The sequence below is a fragment of the Panthera pardus genome, unplaced genomic scaffold, assembly GCF_024362965.1.
Source record: "Panthera pardus isolate Hobbes unplaced genomic scaffold, ASM2436296v1 HiC_scaffold_15, whole genome shotgun sequence".
NCBI classification, from domain to species: Eukaryota; Metazoa; Chordata; class Mammalia; order Carnivora; family Felidae; genus Panthera; species Panthera pardus.
In genome coordinates this window covers 4,052,319-4,073,805 of record NW_026526710.1, presented here as the reverse complement: position 1 = coordinate 4,073,805, position 21,487 = coordinate 4,052,319, and the positions used below count along the sequence as shown (strand labels likewise).

Genomic DNA, 21,487 nt, shown 5'->3' with positions numbered 1-21,487 from the left:
GAAATGGAGAGAAAGGGAGCACGTGTGCACACAAAGAACTAACATGCAGATTTCATAACAGCATCAAAGTCCCAAAGTAGAAACAATCCAAATATCCATCAACAGGTGAATGGATAAGCTAACTGTGGTACATCCATACAAATGAGCTACTGATGCACACGGACAAGTCTCTCTACAACATCACGCGGAGCAAAAGGAGCCAGACGTAAAAGGCAACATGCTGCGCGATTCCATTTGTGTGCAGTTCCAGAACAGAGAACTGGAATCCCCAGAGTAGGAATCAGGGGAAGGAGGGGGTGGCCGAGGGATTACAGACATGGAGGAGGTGGGAGGGAGCCCCCCTGGGTGCTAGGTCACTTGGGTGTGCACAACCATGGCCACATGGGTGGGGCTTCAGACGCACTCCACCCACTTCAGTGTATGCATGGGACGCTGCCCTGAAGTTTAAAGAGAAAGGTACCTTACGTGAGAGGGTTCCTTGCCAACACTCCATCCCAACCACTGAATTAGGGCCCCTCAGTTATACTCCCAGAGGCCCCACTGCTTTTCCTTTAGAACACAATATATGATTTATAATTCCATGTTCTTTTGTAGGTTTATTCAACGGCTCCCACTAAGATGCCAGTTCCCCAGCACCAGCATCTGTCTGGTACACAGTAGGCACTCAATAAATATCTATTAAATGAATAACTAAGTCTTCTCCATTCAGACCTTGACCCCCAAGGGCTAAGGTTACATCGGCTTTGCGCCATCTCTGGAAGCATAATAGAACCACAAAGAGAAAGGAATGAGGTGAAAGCCACGTGGTCCCATCAACTTGATACATCTGAGTCAAAGATGGAACTTGTCAGGTGTGTGGAACACCTTGACCCTTCAGCCTCAACTGCACAGCTGAACAAAGTTGTCGAAAAGGAAAAAAAACACACACAAAATTTTTAAAACTTGAAATAAGACATCAACAAATCATGGGACTTGCAAAGGAATTCAAGTGACAGTTTTGAACCCCCTAAAAAAAAAAACCCTCCTATTTGTCATGGTCAGTCTGGGCCAGGGTTTTCAAGGACGTGGACCAACCTGTCACAGCCCACATGACACCCACATACAGTGTCTCTGGACGTTGTACAAAACCCCTGCCCGGTACGCCTCAAACCTGCCATCAGAAACAAGGAAAGCCTGTAGAACCTGTCAAAGCCATTAGGCACATGAAAAGGGACGCGACAGCTGAATCGAATACGGTGTGCTGGAACCAACAAGGCGACATTAGGGGAAACGCAAAACCCAAAGAACTGCGCAGTTCACAGTAGTGAGCAACGCTGGGGCCTCAGTTGTGCAAACACACAGTAACGTACGACGTTAACAGGCAAAACTGCTGAAGGATCTTTGCAACCTCTATGCAAATTCGAAATGGTCTAAAAGAAACACTTCATTTTTCAAAAGGCCTGCTTTCCTCTGGGGGCTCTGCGGCCGCCCGCCGGGACCGTCGCGCGCCCCTCTGAGCGCCCTGCGCGGGGAGCTTACCTTGGGCGGGTCGAAGAGCTCCAGCACGCGGTCCGCTCCGCCGTCGGGGCCCCGGGTGCGCCGCAGCGCCAGCCGCCCCCGCTGCCAGCGCGCCCCGCTGTCCATGGACGCTTCGTCCGCCAGGCTGTAGCGCAGCGCTGCCTCCTTGAGGGCCTCGGGCGGCGGCTCGCGGGCCAGGCTCCAGGGCAGGAGCTTCCTGGCCAGGCCGGGCCGCGCCGGGCCTTCGCCCGCCTCCCCCGCGGCCCCGGTGGCGGACAGCTCCCCGGCCGAGCCGCGGCGCAAGATGTGGCGGAGGCTGTGGCGCAGGTGCTGGAAGGTGCAGGCGGCGGACGGTCGCGGCGGGGCCAGCTCCTCGGAGCTGCGGGCCTTGGGCAGCGCGGGGGGCGGCGGGACCGGGGCCCGACTCTGCCGGGGACGCCTCGGCCTTGGCCGGGGGCCCGCGGCCCGTGTCTCGGTAGTCGCGCGCAGGCGGCGCGGCCCGGGACCCCGGCGGCCCGGGCGCCCAGCCGTCGCGCACCTCGCGGCAGAAGTAGCGCTGGAAGAGGTCGGTGAACTGCAGCGACACGAGCTCGGCGCGCAGCGGCGCGTGATGCGGGTGCTCGCGGGCGAAGAGCCAGTACTGCCGGGCCAGCTCCCGGGCCGTGGCCACCGCGTGCAGCTCGCAGAACTCGCTCCAGCCCCGCGGGGACGGCGACGCTGCCGCGGCCGACGAGGGGGGGGCGGACGCAGAAGAGGCCGAGGAGGGCTGCAGGGTGGGCCCGTTCATGGCGGAGACCGAAGTGGGGCGGCCGGGCTGAAAGACACGGTGGGGAGGGCAACAAAGAAGTGAGCAGGCACACGACTACTTGAACCCGTCACCGCGAGACACGTTATTCACCAGGCACGACATCAAAAATTGAAAACGACCATTAATACCCGGTGCTGGTGAAGATGCGTCGAAATGTGCACTCCCCTACAACGTTGCCGGTATCCTTAACAGATACAGCCTTTTTTGGAAGGCTGCTTGGCAGGCTCGGTTTCAGACCCAGGAATTCCACTTTCAAGTATTCAAGAGAATGCTTGCTCACACGTGCAGAGAGGCACTTACAGGACAATCCCCTACTAGATGTTTTCTGCCCCCATGTATATAATAGGGAAAAAGTAGATACGACTTAAATGCCCATCAGTCAGAGACTGGTAAAGCACACTGTGATACATCTCAGCTGGAATATTCTGCAGTAGTGGAAAAGGTAGAGGGAGGTCTATGCTACCACCCGAAGGAACAACGCAGACTCTGTGATCCAATTTACATGAACACACACGATACCAAACTGCCAACTTTTTATGTGTACATAAATGTGTTTAAGCGGTGGGCAAGAAAGGTGTGGCTGGAGGAAACCCACCAGAAACAGTGTTTCCCACAGAAACCTGTAGGAAAGAACTAGAATTGGAGTTTCAGGGGGAAAAGTAACCAAGGAATATTGCTGCTACTTGTCTTTAGAAAATATGGTTAAGAACACGGAGCCTGTGTCAGATGCCAGCACCACCACTTACTAGTTACGTGACTTTGGATGAGTTATTGATTTTTCTCTGCCTTAGAACATGATTGCACCTGCCTCATAGGACTGTCATGAGGATTGAGTTAATAAATGTAAAGACCCTCAGGACTTAGGAAAAGCCTACTAAGGGCCGGCTGTTGTTATTATTTAAATATTACAATGAGCGTGTATCATTGGCGTCAAGAAAAACATAAAACAATGAATGCAAAGGAATCAATTAACAAGACTCACAGAGGGGTGCAAAGGTGTTTCCTGCTCTGATGGGGGTATGTCAGGACAGGCAGATCCTTGCCCACCCATCCCAGCTGGGGCTCCGTTCTCCTCCCACCTCCATGGCTCCTTCTTTGGCGGCACACAGTCAAAATGGCAGAAGCCCCCCACCCTCTGCTGTCCGAGGTGCTGAACCCCGGACCTCTCTAATTACCATCAGTACCGTCTTTTCTTCCAACTGGGCCTGGGCCCCTGCTGGGGACCACATAACCATGGCTGCTTATCCTCCCCACACAAAAACCTATTACTAAGGGCCTACTCTCACATGACTGGACCTCTCTGAACCCCAGATTCCTCGTTTGTCAAGTGAGGAGCGCCATGGTACCCACCTCATGAAATGGTTATAAGGAGTCCTTGAGAGGCTCTCCAGGTAGAGACCTGCACCTGGAAACTGAGGATCTTTCTGCCACACACCAGTGCACAGGCACCTTCTGTTTGTGACTCTGTGCATGGTCAGGGTGGGACAGACCTGCTGGGAAGCTGCAAAAACAATGAGGGCTGCCCCTGCCATCTCTAGGCCATCGTGGTGACCCTGCAGCTAAATGCAGCAGGACACCCCAGACGGTGTCAGTGGGGAGGGCGCTCTGCACAGAGTCAACATTTTTGCACATCACAAGGTCCTCGAAACCTACATTCAGTGAGCACTTTGCACACAGTAGTTAGTAACAGCTGCCAGGCAGGAGGGAGAGGAGCCATATAGGCCCTTGATCGCCACACTCTACCAAACCCCCCCCCCCCCCCGCAGCTGAAATGGGGCAGCGAGGGGCAGGGGGGGTTACCTGCATGTGTGTGTGTGATTTGTCCTCAGTTAACCCATGCCTCCACACAGGTGAGGCAAGCACTGTCCTCCCAGGTTAGGGGGCCCAGAGAGGGCTCGGATTCCAGACTCAAGCTCCTGCCCGCCTGCAAGACCCTGTATGATCTGCCCCCGTTCATGCCTGCTGCCTCTGGGCGATTGCCCGCTTTCAGCTGCACACAAAAGGCAGCTTCCCAGAGCCCACCAATGGAGTCAAGTCCTGAACTTGTCCTTCAGCACACTGGCACACGCTATCACTTTACAGCTATGATCACTTAATTAGTGGCTGTCTCCCCACCAGACTGTGAGCCTCACGATCTGCTCCCTGCTCTGGTCCCAGTTCCTAGCATGTGGCAGGAGCTCAACAAATGCCTGCTGAATGAACGAATGTATGAATACAAGAGGTCAGCTGAATTTGCAACCTCTGGCTCCTCTGGCAGATGCCCAGTGGCCAGAGCCCATCAACGACCCCCCTCACTGGGCCACTCCCCACTCCCACCCCCACCCGTGCAGCCTGGAATCCCTGTGCCAACTGCAGGGCCGAACTCTGACAGGAGTTTTCTGGGAACAGTGTGCCTGATCCACGGTCCCTCACTGCCCGGGCGATGGCCAGCAGCCCTCCTCCCCACACTTCCCACTACAGCTCTCCCACCAGAAATGCAATGTATTCCAAGCACCTGCTGGACATCAGGCATTTGCCTAAAGCATTAACTCTCCCGAACTTCATGACAGCCCTAGGAGGCAGGGCCCATAATTACTCCCACTTTATAGTTAGAGAAACTGGAGCACAGAGAGGTCCCACAGCTGGCAATTAGAAACTCCCACGGAAGTCACCCCCAAAACGCCTGATCCGGGCCTGAATGCGCACCATGAGGAAGACTCATTTCCCAGTGGATGGTTATTGAATGAACGAGATCCAGGGGTGCCTGGGTGGCTCAGGTCATGATCTCATGGTTCATGGGTTTGAGCCCCATGTCAGGCTTTGTGTTGAAAGCGTGGAGCCTGCTTCGGATTCTCCGTCTCCCTCTCTCTTTGCCCTTCCCGCACACGTGCTCTCTCTCAAAAATAAACATTAAAAAAAAAAAAGAATGAGTGAGATCCAGAGGAAGGGATATAAAGTTCTCATTCAGCTCCTGCTGGAGTCAGGAGGCCTTAGCTTCTCTGTCCAGTTTCCAAACCTGCCAGGTGGTCAGGAAAATAGCCACAGGGTAGAAGCTTAAAACCAACGATTCAATATTTTTGTACGTTGTGACATGATCACAGTAAGTCTAGTTATTATGTTGTATACCTGAAACTAATGTATGTCAATCAGATCTCAATTTTAGAAATAACAATTTAAAAATAAAAATGATGATAAATGACACTCTGGCTGGCTTTCCACGTGCCCTGCTCTGTGCTAAACACTTTGCAAATACATTCACTAATCCCCCCTGAGGGGGGGGGGCAGGGGGGTCCTGCAAATATGTCCATTTTATAGATAAAAAACCAAGGCAAGGGAAGAATAGCTTGCCCAGAGTCACACAGCCTGTGAGGCACAGAGCTGGGATCAGAACCTGGCTGGCTGTGCTAGCGAGCGATGCTGCTTGATACATGAGTGACACTGCTCACTGTCCCCTGCACCCTCAACCTGGGCTGGTTGCCCCTGGAGGGTCGAGAGGCCACCTCATTCCTGCTCACCCTGCCAGGGCCTGGTCACAGAAATATTACTTGTATGAATGAACTCCCGGGATTGAGGGGGGCTTCTGTTTGATAGTCACGCTCTCGGAGCTATGCTCCTGACCCACATGGACAAACAGAAAGGGCTGTGGGGCTCTGAGAAACTCACCAAGATGCACCCCCCACTATCCAGGGGACCTCTCGTGGTGGAGCTAGCAACGAAACCTGGTTCTCATCCTGCCTCTACCACTTCTTTGCTGTGTGATGCAGAAAGGGGGCTTGCCTCTCTGAGCCCATGTCCCCATCTGTAAAATGGGTCAGGGTTCAGCTCTTGGCATTTACTAGGAGCATTCGGAGAACTGATGTCTGTGGGGTGCTGGGACTCAGTAAACAAGTGGCTGCTGCTGTGGTTGTTGTCAGCAGAGAGGAGCAGCAGCGTCAGAGAATATCAGGCCTGCAGCCATGGAAGCCACAGGGGGAGCCTGGCCTTGAGGGCTGGGCCAGCAGGGAGCGTCATGGGAGCCTGAACAAAAGGCCTTCTCAGGGGAGAGGAGGCTCCAGGCAGGAGCTCTGGGCAGGAAATCACCAGTCAGAGCACTGAGCACTCAGCTGTGGCCCATGTCTGGGAGGGGGGCACGCCTGGGAGGTTTCCTGGCTGGGCGGGCAGCCAGGCCGCAGGAAGGTGGTCCCCTCCTCGGGCCTCAGCCCAGGTGGTAGCCATTTATTGAACATTTACTATGTGCTAAGCAATTGATCAGATCACACCAACTGTGGGATCAGGGCCTGAAAAGCTCTTAGCAGAAAGCATTTGTTAATCATCTGAATGTTCCTAGGAACCCCAGGCTTCGGCTGGAGGATGGGAACGGGGGTCTCTGGGGCATTTCTACGCCCCCTCCCCCACTAGAGCATCTGGAAGCCCGGGTGGCCAGAGGAATGAACAGATTCCTCCCACCTGCTCAGCCTGGGCTTCTGGGGCAAGCAGTTCCCAGCTATGTGTGTGGAGGTGGGGCTCCAGGATTTCCCAAATCCCACAGTGGGGTGAGGGACGAGGATGATGTTACGCGGGAGCAGGAAGGTCGAATCCTGGCGCCCCCTTCCCCCCAAGTCCCCAAAGCAAACACATAGAGATGGCTGTCTCCACACGCATCCTAGGGTGCCAGAGTAGTGTGCGGGCATGAGGGGGGGGGGCGCTTCTCAGGACCCCCAGTTCAGGAAAACTGTCCACCAGACTGCCTGCTAAGGGCAACCTGGTGAGGGCCTTAAAGCCTCAGCCGAAGCTTGGTGTCCCCTGTTCAAACACCTATCCATCCTAAGGGACCCTCGAGCCTCTACCAAGTCAGTGAGAAATGAGGCGCTGAACAGCTGGGAATCCCGGCTCTAAGCAGGGAATCTGGGCTGTGGGGCCCACGCTAACCCGTGACCCCAGAGACTGAGGCTCATTAGCCTCCACTCTAGCCGATCACCCTGGGTAATAACGTAACCTGGGGAAGCTAACATTTTCTGTGTAATTAGCAGGCTCAGGTGCGGAGAAGGCCTTTCTCCACCTGTGGGGACTTCACCTGCCAAGGCAGGGGGAGGATAGATTAAATTGTGGTAAACGAAGTTAAAATGAGCCAGTCCAGAGCTTCCGCCCTCCCCCAGCTCACAGATGTTTGGGCAGGAAGTCTCACACCTTCATAGGGGACACCTCCTCCAGGGAGGACTCCAGGTTGACTACAGGCCACATTTGTCCTTCTACAGGAGCATTTGTCCTTCCCATCTACAGCACCAACTTCTCCAACAGGCCAGACCCCCCGCCCAAGGAAGCCCAGAGAGGTGGGGGGGATTCCAACACACCCAGCCTGGCAGTCAGCCCGCTGCCCTTTCACACCATTCAGGCTGTCTAGACTGTGGAGAAGCTCCTGGGAAGTAGGGAGTGCAGGTTCGGAGGCCCTGGGGAGGCTGAGAGGTGGGTTCTGTCCTAAATCATCAGGCAGTCAGTGGAGGCCTGATGCACCCTCTCTGGGGTCACCTAGTGCCCGGGGACATTTATCAGGCTGGCACAGTCTGCCAGAACAGGAAATGTCCTCTGTCCCCATGCCAGGCCTGACACCCTGGCCACACCCCCCTCCCCCACACCCCACCCGGGCTTCAGGAGAAAACCAGGGACTATCCCCCCAAGAAGGGGCAGTACTCTCCAGCCCCACCCCCTCTCATCTAGCACGTGACTTCCCTTAACTGCCCCTGAGTTGAGGAGAGAAGGGTGAGAATCTGACATGGGGAAAGCCTCTCAGGGAGCCCCATACCCTACAATGGTGCTGCTTTGCAGGATCAGGAGAGGCAAACCCCTCCCTTCGCTCCTCACCTTCTCTGGACCCGTCCTCCTGTGAGAGGACACCAGAGTGCCAGCTCTCAAGGGCAGACTCATGCCAGAGGCCCTCTTTTGTGACCACCTCCCCCCAGTCGTGTTTCCAGTCCCCCAGCCCCCCAAGGTTAGCACCTCATCAGGCACCCTGTGAGTCAGCTCCCGGTGAGCAGGGCATAGACTTCCTCCCTCCCAGGCCTCCCTGGAGACACACGGGGCAGTGGCAGCCTCCCCCCTACCCAACCGGGGTGGGGGCCCACATCCGGACAGGCCCCCAGGGGCTCCAGGCCTGGCTCCCGAGGAAGCCTGCAGCCCGGCCCCCCTTGCCGACCCCTGACAGGGTGGCGTGGGAGGAAAAATCTTCCAGCCATCTGCTCAGCTGCTGGGTTTCCGGTCGGGGCGGGGCTGGGGGGACACCAGGAGGACTTGCTCTCCTGGGGAAGTGTCCCTTGCCCCTGCCAAGGGGGAAGAATACCAGGTCGAGAAGCCCAGTGATGGTCAGTGGGACCCCGGAGCCCTGACTGAGGAATGCTGGTTGCCCAGGGGTCAGGGCCCAAGTAAGTGGGTGTCCAGCTGTAGCCTTTGGACCTGCCCAGTTTCCAAGGGACTGCAGGCCCCCGGAAGTCAGGGAGCTGGGGCGCAGGGCTCCTGGGTCCAATTAGGCCTGACTCAGCGAGTGACCCCAGCTGAGTCACTTCCCCTGGGCAGCCTGCCCGCCTCAGTTTCCTCAGGGAGGGCGGGTAGCTGGGAACAGGGTCTGGCTGGGAACAAGAAACATGTATTACACCTCTGGACTCCACGGCGGGCTTCTCGCATCTGCCAGATGGAAGCTACTTCCTGCCCTGCCCAGCCTAAGATGCTGAACACCCGGGGAGCCCCTTGAGACCATTTTCCCGGGAAACCTGGCAATTAAGTGCCAGCCCCCTCTGGGGCACTAACAGCAGTGGCTCACACTTATTGAGCACCGACTGCATGCCAGGCATTATGCGTACCACTTCTCAACACAATTCTCTTGTGCAGTCATTAGTACTCCCATGTCATAGAGAAGGATATTGGAGCTCAGAGAGGTTAAGGGACAAGCCCAAGGGCACACAGCCATAGGCAGTTATAGCCAACACAGTTCAAGCCCCTACACTATGCCAGGCTCATACACTCCAGGCTTACCCTGGAGAGGCTGGCACTCTTGGTCCCCATTGGGCAGATCAGGCCCAGAGAGGTCAGGGAACTTGCCCTAGGCCTCACAGCTGGAAGCTGGCAGATCCCAGATTTGGCTCCAAAGGCCATGCTGCTACCAGGGAGAGGTGGGAATCTAACAGGAGAGGCCTCTCATTTAATAATATTAATACCATCTACGATTATCAGGTGAGGCCCAGGCACACTGAGTGCCTTATGTGCCTCTCGCCCCACCCCCCCACCGCCAAAGTGGGCTGCCCTGGGACTGGGAGGTCCCTCCAAGTACCTCCATCCCTGCCCTTGGGGAGGCTCCATCCAGGAGGTGGAGGGTGTCCTGGGGTGGCACTGCTGGGCCCAGATATCCAAGGGCAACCAAAGGTTGACCCGCTGTAGGGCTACCACTGTATCTGGAGAGGTTCTGCAGAATCTGATTTGCATTAGAAACTCCTATCTATCCGAGAAAGATCAAGTCTAGTCTTCACAAGAACGGGGGTCAGGAGGATCAGGAAGGAAAACAATCAGAGCTGACACCCACAACAAACAACAACAGTCTCATTCTTACTACTACTACGCCTGATCAAAGTGTTCTAAACACTTGGTGAATTCACTCATATAGGGTTCCAAAGACCCTAAGTATGAGGTACGATTATCACACCCACTTGACAGATGAGGAAACTGAGGCTGGGACGGGGAAGCAAGACCTCATAGCCAAGAAGCCCCATCACCTCATCCTCGCCTGTGTCTTCAGATTCTTCCCCCAAAGACTCAGGAAACCCCAGAGCTGCACATGCCGGAGGTATTCAAGGCATGCTGATGAACAAGCATTTCCCAGCCAGTAACAATAACGCTAATGATGATAGTGATGAAAAATCACCACCACCACCACCTGTAATTGAACCCTTTCCCTGCCAGGTAGCAGATGCTTTGCACACACTGGCTCATTCAATCCCTACCACAAACCTGTTATTATCCCATTTCACACAGTGGGGGGACTGAGGCTCACAGGTGTCACTTGCCCATGCCTTCAGCTGGATAGAAGCAGCGGGAGAATGGAACCTAAGCCTCCAGGACCTTTCTCTTCCACTGCTGAGTCCCTGAAGGTCCTCGGACCCTAGCAGCTGGTACTTCAGTCCAGCCCCTTCCCAGCTGGCTGCCTCTGTGGCCCACAGGGACCACAGAAGTTCTAGGAATGTTCACCCTTTGGCTCAGAAGGATCTTCCCTCCCAGAGGAGGGTTGTGGGAAAAGGCTCAGAAAAAGTGAGCCTGTTAAAAACCCTTCCAACTTCCCAAGCGGGCCCTGGCCTCTCATCTGCTGACCCCAGCCTGCCCAGGCGGCCTCTGCCTGCTCTCCCCCCACTTGGGCTGGCTCTCCAGCCCCCGCAGGTCCCAGAGAGCCTCCGGAGCTGTTTCCGCTCTGGCAGCCAGGTCAGTGATGGGAAATCCAGACAGGACTTGCGCCCACAGCCCTGGAGACCCATGTGCCCATCGCCTGGCAGGGGCCCTACAGCTGGACCGTTAAATAGGGAGGCAAGATGGGCTGGTTGCCCTAGCTGAGCCCGGCAGCTGGTGGGTGTCAGGGGATGCTCATCTCCCAGGCGAGGGGGGTGTGGGTCAAGTCTCAGCCCCTCCTGCTCCCAAAGCTGGACCTTGGCCCTACAGACATCATCTTGCCAGGCCCTCTGCTCCGAAGCCCCCACCCGCAGCCCAATTTCACTTCCTCCCACTCAATCAGGCCTGGCCATGCCCCTCCCTGGAGGCCTCCAGCTGCAGGCAGTGACCTCCTCACCTACATCATCGTGGCAGGGAATGGGGAAGAGAAACAGGAGAATGAGGAAATTAAAGAAGGAAAAAAAAAAAAAAGAAGCAGGACAGGCAGGCAAACCCCCCTCCCCAGTTCCTCAAATGCAGTCCCCATCATCCCAAAAGCCCCCATGGTCAGAGAGAGGGAAGGGAGGGGATTTCTGCACCAGGCATTAAAGGCCTCTGAAATTACCCTCCCAGGCACGCTGACCTATAAGACAAGGCCTCCTCTGCATCTTTTTTTTTTTTTTTTTTTTTTTTTTTTTTTTTTTTTTTTTTTTTTTTGATGGGAGGATTCACCTGAGCTCCAGGTCTGGGGTGTGAGGGCACCAGCTCAAAGAGACCTGAGCTGTGGGGCTCCCAACCCTGTGAAACTCCGGACTCAGTGGCTTGGGGGCACCTGGCCTGGGCCACCTCTGAGATGTGGGGACTGTGAAGGCGGGCTTCTAGCATCCAGAGATACCCTCTTAGCCACATGGCCCTGGGCTGGGAGAGTGGGGAGGGGCAGGGGCAGGTGGCCCCACTCCCAGAGGGCTCTTCCATCCTCATAGCCTTAGTTGACTACTTTCACTTTCAAGGTCCAAGCACTTGACCCTAGACCTCTCCTCCCCGGGCACATGTTGAGGGGGGACTGTTGCTCTCAACTGACCGGGCTACTTTAAGAGAAGGTAGACTGGGGGTATTAACCATACCCTCTCAGCGCCTTCCCACTGCCTCCCCTATTACATCCCCAACACGTGTGTGGGTGGGGGTGTCGGCGGGGAGAGTGTCGCAGGAGCTGGGGAAGGGTCACCCCTGAACACCCCATCCGGGTTAGAGGCAGGGCAGTATTTCAGGCTGTTGTGGGAGTGCGCAGACACCGGGCAGAACCGGACAGGGGGGCTCCTCTTCCCCCATTAAAGCCCTCCCAGCCCCAGAGGAAGGAGCGCTGGGAAAGGCGGGCTTACCTGAGACAGAGGGGGTCCGGGCCCGGCCGGCCCATGGCGTCGCGCGCCCCCGGCCCCCCGAAATCCCGAGGGGGCGGGCGGGCCCCCGCCCCGGGCGCGTTCTCTCCCGCGCGCCGGCTCCTGGCTCGCGACTCGCTTGAGCGGGGCTCAGGCAGGAAACCCGGGCTCGGAAAATGGCCAGCGCCTCATCATTTCCGCCGCCAGCGCTTGACAGTTGCGGGAGGATGCGCCCCCGGGCCGCCACCGGAGAAACTTTGCCGTTGCTGCCGCCGCCGTCGCCACCACGGGCCGCGACAGTCCGGGCGGGCGGCCGGGCGGAGGCGGTGGCCCGAGCCCATGCCGCCCCGCGCCGTTATGTAAAGAGGAACCGGCTGTGCAAGCGGAGCCCGACGGGGGAGGGAGGCCAGGGTGGAGGCGGGGCCAGAGTGGGGCGGGGCTTCAGGAGACCACGCCCCTGCCCCCCCGAGAGCCTGATCGGCCGGAGGGGGACAGCCCCTGAGGGCGGGGTCGGACCTGGCCCCGCCCATCAATCCTCCTCCGCCGCGGCCGACCGTGTCCAGGGGTCTCAAACTCGAGCCTGGAAAGAGGCGGGGCCCTACCGAGCCACGCCCACACCTCGCCCACCCGATTTCGCATCCCGAGGACTAAAGAAGGGAATGAACTACCGAGGGGCGGGGCAACCTTAGTCCCACCCACCTAGCTCCTGCAGACCCCCAGGTGCCTCAGCGCTGCGGGGGCGGGGCCAGATGGAGGAAAGGCGGGCCTGGGGGCGGGGCTGGGCAGAGTCTCTTGGCCTCGAAGGAGCGCGCCCCAGCGACTCCCTCCTGGAAGGCCTTATCTGCAAGCTCGGGATCGGTCCGTGCAATAGCGACCACGGCTTTCATCACCCCCGGGGGAAGGATCCCAACCCCGCCCGGCCCCGACTATCCGCGACTCCGCCGAGCCGACCCGCCACGGCCCTAGTACCCCCACCCCATTCAGGTTCGGTCCCCACTCTCAGTTCTGCTCCTGCCACTCTTGGTGCCTGTGGAGACCGACCTCTTTTGGGCCACTACTATCGGGCCCCACCCCAGGAGTGCATCTTTCTCCAGGAAGTCCTCCCGGGCCGCTGGCACCCGTGCCCCCTGGGCTTCCCTGTCTGCTCTCCCCCGTGCTTTCATTTTCTCTACAGGCCTTATATGGGGTGAGGTTGACAGTGGGGTGCCCCCTAGTCTCAGGTGGAGCATACACTCGGCCAGCCCTTCCTCCAACACAGGGGAGGGAGGGAGGGAAGAGAGGAATGTCTGCTCTTTCTCTCCCTCCCACGACAGGAAACAAATCGATTAGGCCCCCAGCTCGCTGGAGCCTCATCACCCCTTCCCAGACACCATACTCCTCCAGTCCGCTGCCTCCCCCTCTTAGTAGCTTTGGGCAAATTACTTGACTTCTCCATACCTCAATTTACTCATCTATGAAATGGAAATAATAAGAGTACCCACTCCACTGGGTTGCTGTGAGGGTTAAATGAGTCAGTGCATTAAAGCACTTACCGTTGGGCTTTGCCCAAGGGAAAACACTGCTACATGGGTGTTAATCAGGCTTGGGTTCTGCCCTTGGAGCTATAGAAAGGGGTTCCCCAGAAGATGGGGATTTCCAGACTACCCAGATGGGGATCAGGGTTGGTCTGCTGTAGGATACTTGAAGTCCCATAACTGTGAAGGAACGAGCAATGAACGTGCTTTCCACAAATACTTGTTAAAGCCTACAGTGTGCCAGGCATTGTTCTAGGTGCTGGAGACACAGCAGTAAACAAGACAGACACAAATATGCCTGCCCTCATGGAGCTGACACTCTGGTGGGGGGACATGGAGCATAAGTACGTAAATAAATGGGATAATGCATCCGGAGGAAGATAAAACAATTACAGGGTAGACAGTAGGAAGGGGCTTAGACTGGAGGCTTGGGGGAATACCTTTCTGAGAAACTAACATTTGAGCTGACACTACCCCTTTCCCCCATCCTATAGCAAGAAGCATCTGGGCGTGATAAAGCTCTGGAAGGGCATTCCAGGCCAAAGGAACAGTGAGTGCAAAGGTCCTGAGGTAGGAAAAAGTTTGGGGCTTTTGAGGAAAATCAAGAAGGCAGTGGTGATACCTACACTCATAGATGGGAAGAGATGGAGGTGGAAAGTCAGGCCAATCACACAGAGACTTGAAGATCCTGGTGGCAAGTTTGGGAATTGTCCTATGGGCAACAGGGAGCCACGGAGGGTTTTTGAGCAGAAAGATCTGTCGAGCTTTGGATTGGAGCTGGCAACCGATTAAAAAGTGTGCCAATAACGTTCACATCGCCTCTGAGGATTTGGGACAAGGCGGGTGAGGTGTTATTAGGGAAGCCTAAACCAATCACTCCATACTAGTATCTCTGTATATAGACACCTGGAGAGACTGAGGCCTAGAGAGAGCAGTTACTTGCCTGCAGTCACACAGCTGCCAGCTGGTGCACCAGGTACACAGCAGTTGTCAAATGGTTGCTGAAATCTGCCAGCCACAAGCACTTTCCCTCTCACTGCCCAGACGGCAGTTCTGCTGACTTAAATGGAGACTTGTGGTTCTTCCCCTTTTTAATCACAGTGCAAGCCTTCTCTCGTGCCAGATTTCTCAGAGGCCCAAAGTGGTTTCCCTTCTCGCTTAATTTCTTCTCTCCAGGCATCCCCTCCGGAGTCCAGTTTATTATTTCAATGCTCTCCGCGACTGAGACTTCTCACTCGGTTCCCGTTTTTCCTTAGAAAGCCAAAGGGTTTGCAACAAACACCACTTCTGTCGCCTTGCCCTAGATTTGAGCGCACCCCAGCTCTGAGCTGTTGGCTGCACGTGGCTCCTCCCACTTCGCAGGTCCCTGGGGCACAAAGTGAGACGTTTATCTGAATTCCCCGAATTCCCCGGAAGCCGGTGAGATGGTCTCGGCAAGCAGGTCCCACCGCCCCCCTTGCTCCCACGCTGACCGCGAGAGCGCCTGCTGGCTGCCAAGTTCCGGGACTGGGGACTCTCCGCGTTAATAACAGTAATGAAACAGCAGCCACTGACAACATTAGTAAATACTTATTAATACCGTTAACAGTGATATTAACAACTGATAGTAATAACAATAACACAAAAGTTAACCAGCACAGAATTAATAATAATGGGAGCAGTAACAATAAAATGATAATATGAACAATAGGTAATAGGTCTCATTAAAAATAATAATAGGGATTACCATGATAAGCGCTGAGTAAAATAAATTAATAAATTAATAATAATAATAATAGGGGGCCCCTGGTGTTTCAGTTGGTTGAGCGACTCTTTTTTTTTTTTTTTTAATTTTTTAAAACATTTATTTATTTTTAAGACACACAGAGAGACAGAGCATGAGCTAGGAAGGGGCAGAGAGAGGGAGACACAGAATCCTGGGCAGGCTCCAGGCTCTGAGCTGTCAGCACAGAGCCCCACAAGGAGTTGGAGCTCACAAACTGCAAGATCATGACCTGAGCTGAAGTCGGACGACCAGCCGACCCAGGCGTCCCTGAGTGTCTGACTCTTAATCATCTCAGGTCATGGGGCGCCTGGGTGGCTCCGTCGGTCGAGCGTCTGACTTCGGCTCAGGTCATGAGTTCGTGGTTCGTGAGTTCGAGCCCGGCGTCAGGCTCTGTGCTGACAGTTCAGAGCCTGGAGCCTGTTTCAGATTCTGTGTCTCCCTCTCTCTCTGACGCTCCCCCATTCATGCTCTGTCTCTCTCTGTCTCAAAAGTAAATAAACGTTAAAAAAATATATTAAAAAAAAAATCATCTCAGGTCATGGTCTCAGGGTTGTGCTGGGTGTGGAGCCTGCTGAAGTTTCTTTCTCTTTCCCCTGCTCACATTCCCTCTAACAAACAAACAAACAAACAAATGTTACTATTAGCTATTATAGAATTAATAGTAAATATAAAATAACAATAGGATATTAGTAGTAACAACAAATATAATAACAGGTCTAGGATTAATAGTAATAATAGTAGCTAATGGTATCAGGATTAATAACAATAAATACAAACTAAAACTAGGACAGTAGTAAGATGAATAATAAATATGGGGCCGCCTGGCTGGATCAGTCAGAAAAGCCCGAGACTCCTGATCTCAGGGGTCGTGAGTTTGAGCCACACCCTGGGTGTAGAGATTACTAAAAAAATAAATAAATTTCATTTTATTTTTTATTTTTTTAAATTAATTAATTTATTTATTTTGAGAGAGAGAGAACACGCATGAGCAGGGGAGGGACATAGAGAAAGAGAAAGAGAGAGAATCCCAAACTCACGAACTGTGAGGTCATGACCTGAGCAGAATCAAGGGCTGGACACTTCACTGAGGGAGCCACCCAGGCACCCTTAAACTTTATTTTTTTTTAAATGAAGATCAAAAGTCTTTTTTTTTTTTTTTTTAAGTTTATTTACTTATTTTGATAGAGGACTAAAGTGAGCATGAGCTGGGGAGGGGCAGTGAGAGAGGGAGAGGGAGAATCCCGAGCAGGCTCCATACTGTCGACGAGAAAGCCTGATTCGGGGCTTGATCTCAGGAACCATGAGATCATGACCTGAGCTGAAATCAAGAGTCAGACACGTGACCCACTGAGCCACCCAGGCACCCCATAAAAAATGTAATAATTGGGGTGCCTGGGTGGCTCAGTCGGTTAAGCGGCCAACTTTGGCTCAGGTCGCCATCTCACGGTCCGTGAGTTCGAACCCCGCGTCGGGCTCTGTGCTGATGGCTCAGAGCCTGGAGCCTGCTTCTGATTCTGTCTCCCTCTCTCTCTGCCCCTCCCCTGTTCATGCTCTGCCTCTCTCTGTCTCAAAAATAAATAAACGCTAAAAAAAAATTAAAAAAAAATGTAATAATCAAGGTGGCATAACAATATAATTGTAGTTACAGTTGCAGGACTACTAACACTTAACAGTTACAGGACTAAAAATAACAAATAAAAAAATAACAATAGGCTAGAATAGGATTCACAGTAATAGATATAATAGTGTAATCATAATAGCTAATCTAGGATGAATGATAATACGATTAACAGCTTTTGAGCCTTGCTTCCTGTCAGGCATTGCTCTAGCCCAGTGCTGACAGGTGACGGCAATGTGCTACCTGCACTTGTCCCAGATGTTCATCACTAGCCACGTGAGGCTACTGAGCATTTGAGATGTGGTGACCGTCACGGAGGAACTGAATTTTGACTTTCTGTAAGGTTAACGAATTAACATTTGAACAGCCGCATGTGGCCGGCCATCACTGTAGTGAATGACACAGCTCGGGACGTTTTGTGCACATGTCAACTCATTTCACTCTTGTGAAACCCCTGGGCTAGGTCCTATTATTGTTGTTATTCTCTCCATTTTATTATGAGAAAACTGAGGCACTGAAAAGTTAAGTCATTAGCCCTGGTCAGAGTCTCCCCACTTTAGAGGCACCTGGGTGGCTTAGTCAGTCTCACGGTTTGTGAGATCGGGCTCTGTGCTGACGGTGTGGAGCCCTACTCAGGACTCTCTCTCTCTCCCTCTCTCTCTGTCCCTCCCCACCCTCAAAATAAACAAATTAACAAAAAAGAATTTCCCTACTTCAAAGACAGAACATCATTGTCTGAGGAGACCCCTAATTAAGAACGAAGGCTCTGGGGCGCCTGGGTGGCTCAGTCGGTTAAGCATCAGACTTCGACTCAGGTCATGATCTCGCGGTTTGTGGGTTCCAGCCCCGTGTCACGCTCTGTGCTGACAACTCGAAGCCTGGAGCCTGCTTCGGAGTCTGTCTCCCTCTCTCTGCCCCTCCCCCACTCACACTCTTGTCTCGCTCTCTCTCAAAAATAAACTTTAAAAAAAAGAACCAAGGCTCTGGACTCACCCAGACAGGTTTAGAATTCTGTGTTCTGCATCCTCTTAACTGGGTGATCCCTTGGACTCTCTAGGCGTCAGTTTCTTCATCTGTAGAATGGGGACGGTCACAGGGCTGACTTCATCGGGTTGTGAGGGAGAATTTGATGAGAAAACTTAGGGTAAGGGTATGGGAGTTTGGACCGCACTTGTGTATACCACATGCTCGACGGAGTGTTGATTGTAATCTGTAATTGGATATGAGTTGTACATCCCTCAAGGAGTGGTTGTGAAGGGTGGTGGCCACAGTGACCAGCTATGTAGGCATCAGACCCTTACACCCATTTTACAGATGAGGACACTGAGCTTGAGCGTAAAGACTGTCGCCTAAGTTCATCCAGCTAGTGAGTAGAGGCCTCGGCGTCTACATCTGTAAAATGTGCTTCTGCAGACCTGTCCTCTTCCTACTGGGAACAAAGTGTGGGCCACAGGTGGGGATGAGGCCTGGGTGCCTGGTCTGCCCCCTCACTGGGCAATGGCTGTGCAGTGGACTAAATGTTTATATCCCCTCAAAACTCACGTTGAAATCCTACCCCGCGAGGTGATGGTGTTAAGAGGTGGGGCCTTGGGGAGGCAAGCAGGTCATGAGAGCAGAGCCTTCATGCATGGGAGTATAAAAGGGACCCCAAAGAGATCCCTCTCTGATTTTGCCCTCAGGAGAGGTTACAGCCAGAAGGCACCATCCATGAGCCAGAAAGGGGACTTTCACCAGACGCTGAATCTGCCAGGGCCTTGATCTTGGGCTTCTCAGCCTCCAGAACTATAAGAAATACATTTCTGGTGCTTAGAAGCCACACAGCCCGGGGGCGCCTGGGTGACTTAGTTGGTTAAGCATCCGACTTCAGGTCAGGTCATGATCTCATGGTTTGTGGGTTCAAGCCCCACGTTGGGCTCTGTGCTGACAGCCTGGAGCCTGGAGCCCGCTTCAGATTCTGTGTCTCCCTCTCTCTCTGCCCCCGCCCCGCCCCTCGTGCTCATGCTTTTCTCTGTGTCTCAAAGATAAATAAACACTGAAAAAAAAAAAAAAAAGCCACACAGCCTGTGCTATTATGTTACAGTAATCTGAATGGACTAAGACAGAAAACTGGTACTAAGAAGTGGAAAACCGCTTTAACAAACACCTAAAAGTGTAGAAACAGCTTTGGCTCGGGGTGATGTGGGTAGAGGCTGGGAGAGTCTGGGGGTGCCCTGAATAGACCATTAAGGGTGATTCTGTTGGAGACCTAGAAGAGGAGAGCTACAGAGGGCACCTAAGACGTTGGAAGAATGACCCCAGAGACCTTTTGAAGGTCACCAAGGGTCTGGGTGGCAGGGGGATTTCAAGGGAGGGGCTGCTGCTTCGGGCTCCCCCCCACCATCCACTGCCCCACTGTGGCTCCAGAAGGCCTCCAGTGGTGGGTGCTGTGCCCAGCAAATCTGTGGGGGTATGGCTGCCTCCGCCCAGATTTTGGAGGAGCTGCCCATGCACCGCCCAGGCGGTGGGCCACCTCTGGCACGGGGCCACAGCAGAGAGCCCCCACCAAGTCAATGCCCAGCAGAGTCCCAGGAGCAGGACCCCATCATGACTCCAGGCTGTAGAGCCTCCTGTGTCCGATTCCAGAGATTTCCGCCCCGGAGGGCTGAAAGCAGTCATGTGAGCAGTACAGAGCTGTAGGGGCCCAGCCCCGCCCAGCAAATCTTTGGGGGCCGGAGCACCACCTCAGTGTGTCAAGAAGGCAGGATCCCCCACCCCAGAGGGTCTGGAAGAAGGGATCACAGCCCTAGTGTGCCTGCACAGCAGGGCAGCTAGCCAAAAAGGATTATTCGGGAGCCTTAAGGCTTCAGACTTGCTGGGGTCTTGTCTCTCCTTTCCTTCCTGTTTCTCCCTTTTGGAATGGGAACGTCTGTCCCACCACGGTATTTTGGAAACACGTTTGCTTTCACAGCTAGAGAGGAATTTGAGTCTCACTCATAACTGATTTAGGTGAAACTTTGGATTTTAGACTTTCGAAATGATGCTAGAATGAGTTAAGATTCGGGGGCTGTTGGGATGGAATACATGCACTTTGCGTGCATAAAGGATGTGAATTTGGGGCGGCCAGGGGCAGAACGCCATGGACTAAAGGTTTAAGCGCCCCCCCCTCCCCCAGTGGGTAAGACAGCTGGGGCTGGAGTTTCCCAGGCCTGGGCTGTGTGACCTCTAGCAAGAGACTTCCATTTTCTGAGCCTCAGTGCCGCTAGTCTGTAAAATGGGTATAACAGTAGTTGGGCAAAGGGAAGGGAGATTGTGTGGGACACTGACTCCCTGGTAGATGTGCTCAGTGAACGCTCTACATGCTGACGGTCAGTCGGCAAATGACAGTTGGAACACACCGGGCTCCTCACTGTTCCTCCAACTCACCTTCATGCTTCCGGTTCAGAGCCTTTGCACTGGCTATTCCCTCTGCCCAGAAAACCCTTCCACAAGATCTTTCCTTTCCATCCCTCCCTTCATTCACTCCCCAGAGGTCCCTGACCACCAAACCTAACACAGATCCTCCCCGTGGCTGTCACTTTCCATCTCTGTCTGGCCCCGCGTCTTTTTCTCCCACCTCGTCGGGAGGACACTCAAGCAGCTTTATGAGAGGCCCACACAGCAAGAACTGAGGCCTCCTGCCAGCACCCTCCAGTCCTGGTCAGGCCTTCAGAAGAGGGGAAGCCCAGCCCCTGTTTGGACTACAACGCCATTAAAGACCCTGAGCCAGAAGCACCTAGCTAAGCTGTTCCTAAATTTCTGACTGTATGAAATAGTGTATGTTCACCATTTCAGGCCACTACGTCGGGTAGTAACTTATTACATAGCAACAGTAAACTAATACAGAACTCAAGATGGCTTTGGGCGTGCCCAGCCAACCCTTTCTCCACCCATCAGGACCCAACTGAGGCTGGGAGATTCAGGAGACAGGGTCCTTGGCCAGAAAAGGATTATATAGCTGGGCCCTTCTTCTTTCCGCCTGGGCAGTCAAAACTCCCTGGCGGGATCCCTGGGCCAAGGGGAGTCATCTGCCCAACGCAGGTGCCTGAGGCCACCCGCGCCTCTGCTTCCTTCCCTCCGCTTTGGTTCCCTTTTCTGCCCTCCCAGTGCCTTCGCCTCTCACATTGCCCCAAATTCTTGCCTAAGAAAGGGATGAACAGTTTTTACAATCCGGACTCCATTTCTGGAAGCGTGCACCACGCGGAGACCATCACAGGTAATCCTCCCCATTGTGAGCGGTTTGCTAGGAATTTCCCCCTTTTTTCAGATGAGGAATCTGAGGCACCGGGCGGTGAAATGGTGTGCCCAAAGTCGCACAACAAAGTGACTGAAGCAGGTGGTCTGCACTCAAGGCCTATCTGATGGCAGAACCCCCGCTCAACCTGCGTAACGATAATAATGATAGTCCTAGAAGAATTAGACATTATTAGGGCATCATGTGTGGGCACTATTTTGAGGGCTTTCCATGGGTTCGCGATTTAATTTTCCTAACAGCTGTATGAAGGGAAGAATGTTGGGGGTTTTTTTGGGGGGGTT

At 54.0% G+C, this 21,487-nt stretch overlaps 2 protein-coding genes across 2 annotated transcripts in view; one reads left to right on the top strand and one right to left on the bottom strand.

Annotated features, from left to right (window-relative positions):
- The window catches only part of ATXN2 (ataxin 2), a 146,269-nt gene extending 145,234 nt beyond the window's left edge, over positions 1-1,035 (top strand). Inside the window, exon 26 of the transcript XR_008422119.1 lies at positions 710-1,035. The gene's annotated coding sequence lies outside the window, so the exon portion shown is untranslated. The remainder of the gene's footprint in view (positions 1-709) is intronic.
- SH2B3 (SH2B adaptor protein 3) overlaps positions 1-12,151 on the bottom strand; it is a 35,679-nt gene extending 23,528 nt beyond the window's left edge. The window contains 3 exon segments of the mRNA XM_019467442.2: positions 1,519-1,899; positions 1,901-2,311; positions 12,043-12,151. Of these exon segments, the coding sequence (XP_019322987.1) occupies positions 1,519-1,899; positions 1,901-2,284 (765 nt within the window). The 5' untranslated portion in view covers positions 2,285-2,311; positions 12,043-12,151.
- Between the last annotated feature and the right edge of the window lie 9,336 nt (positions 12,152-21,487).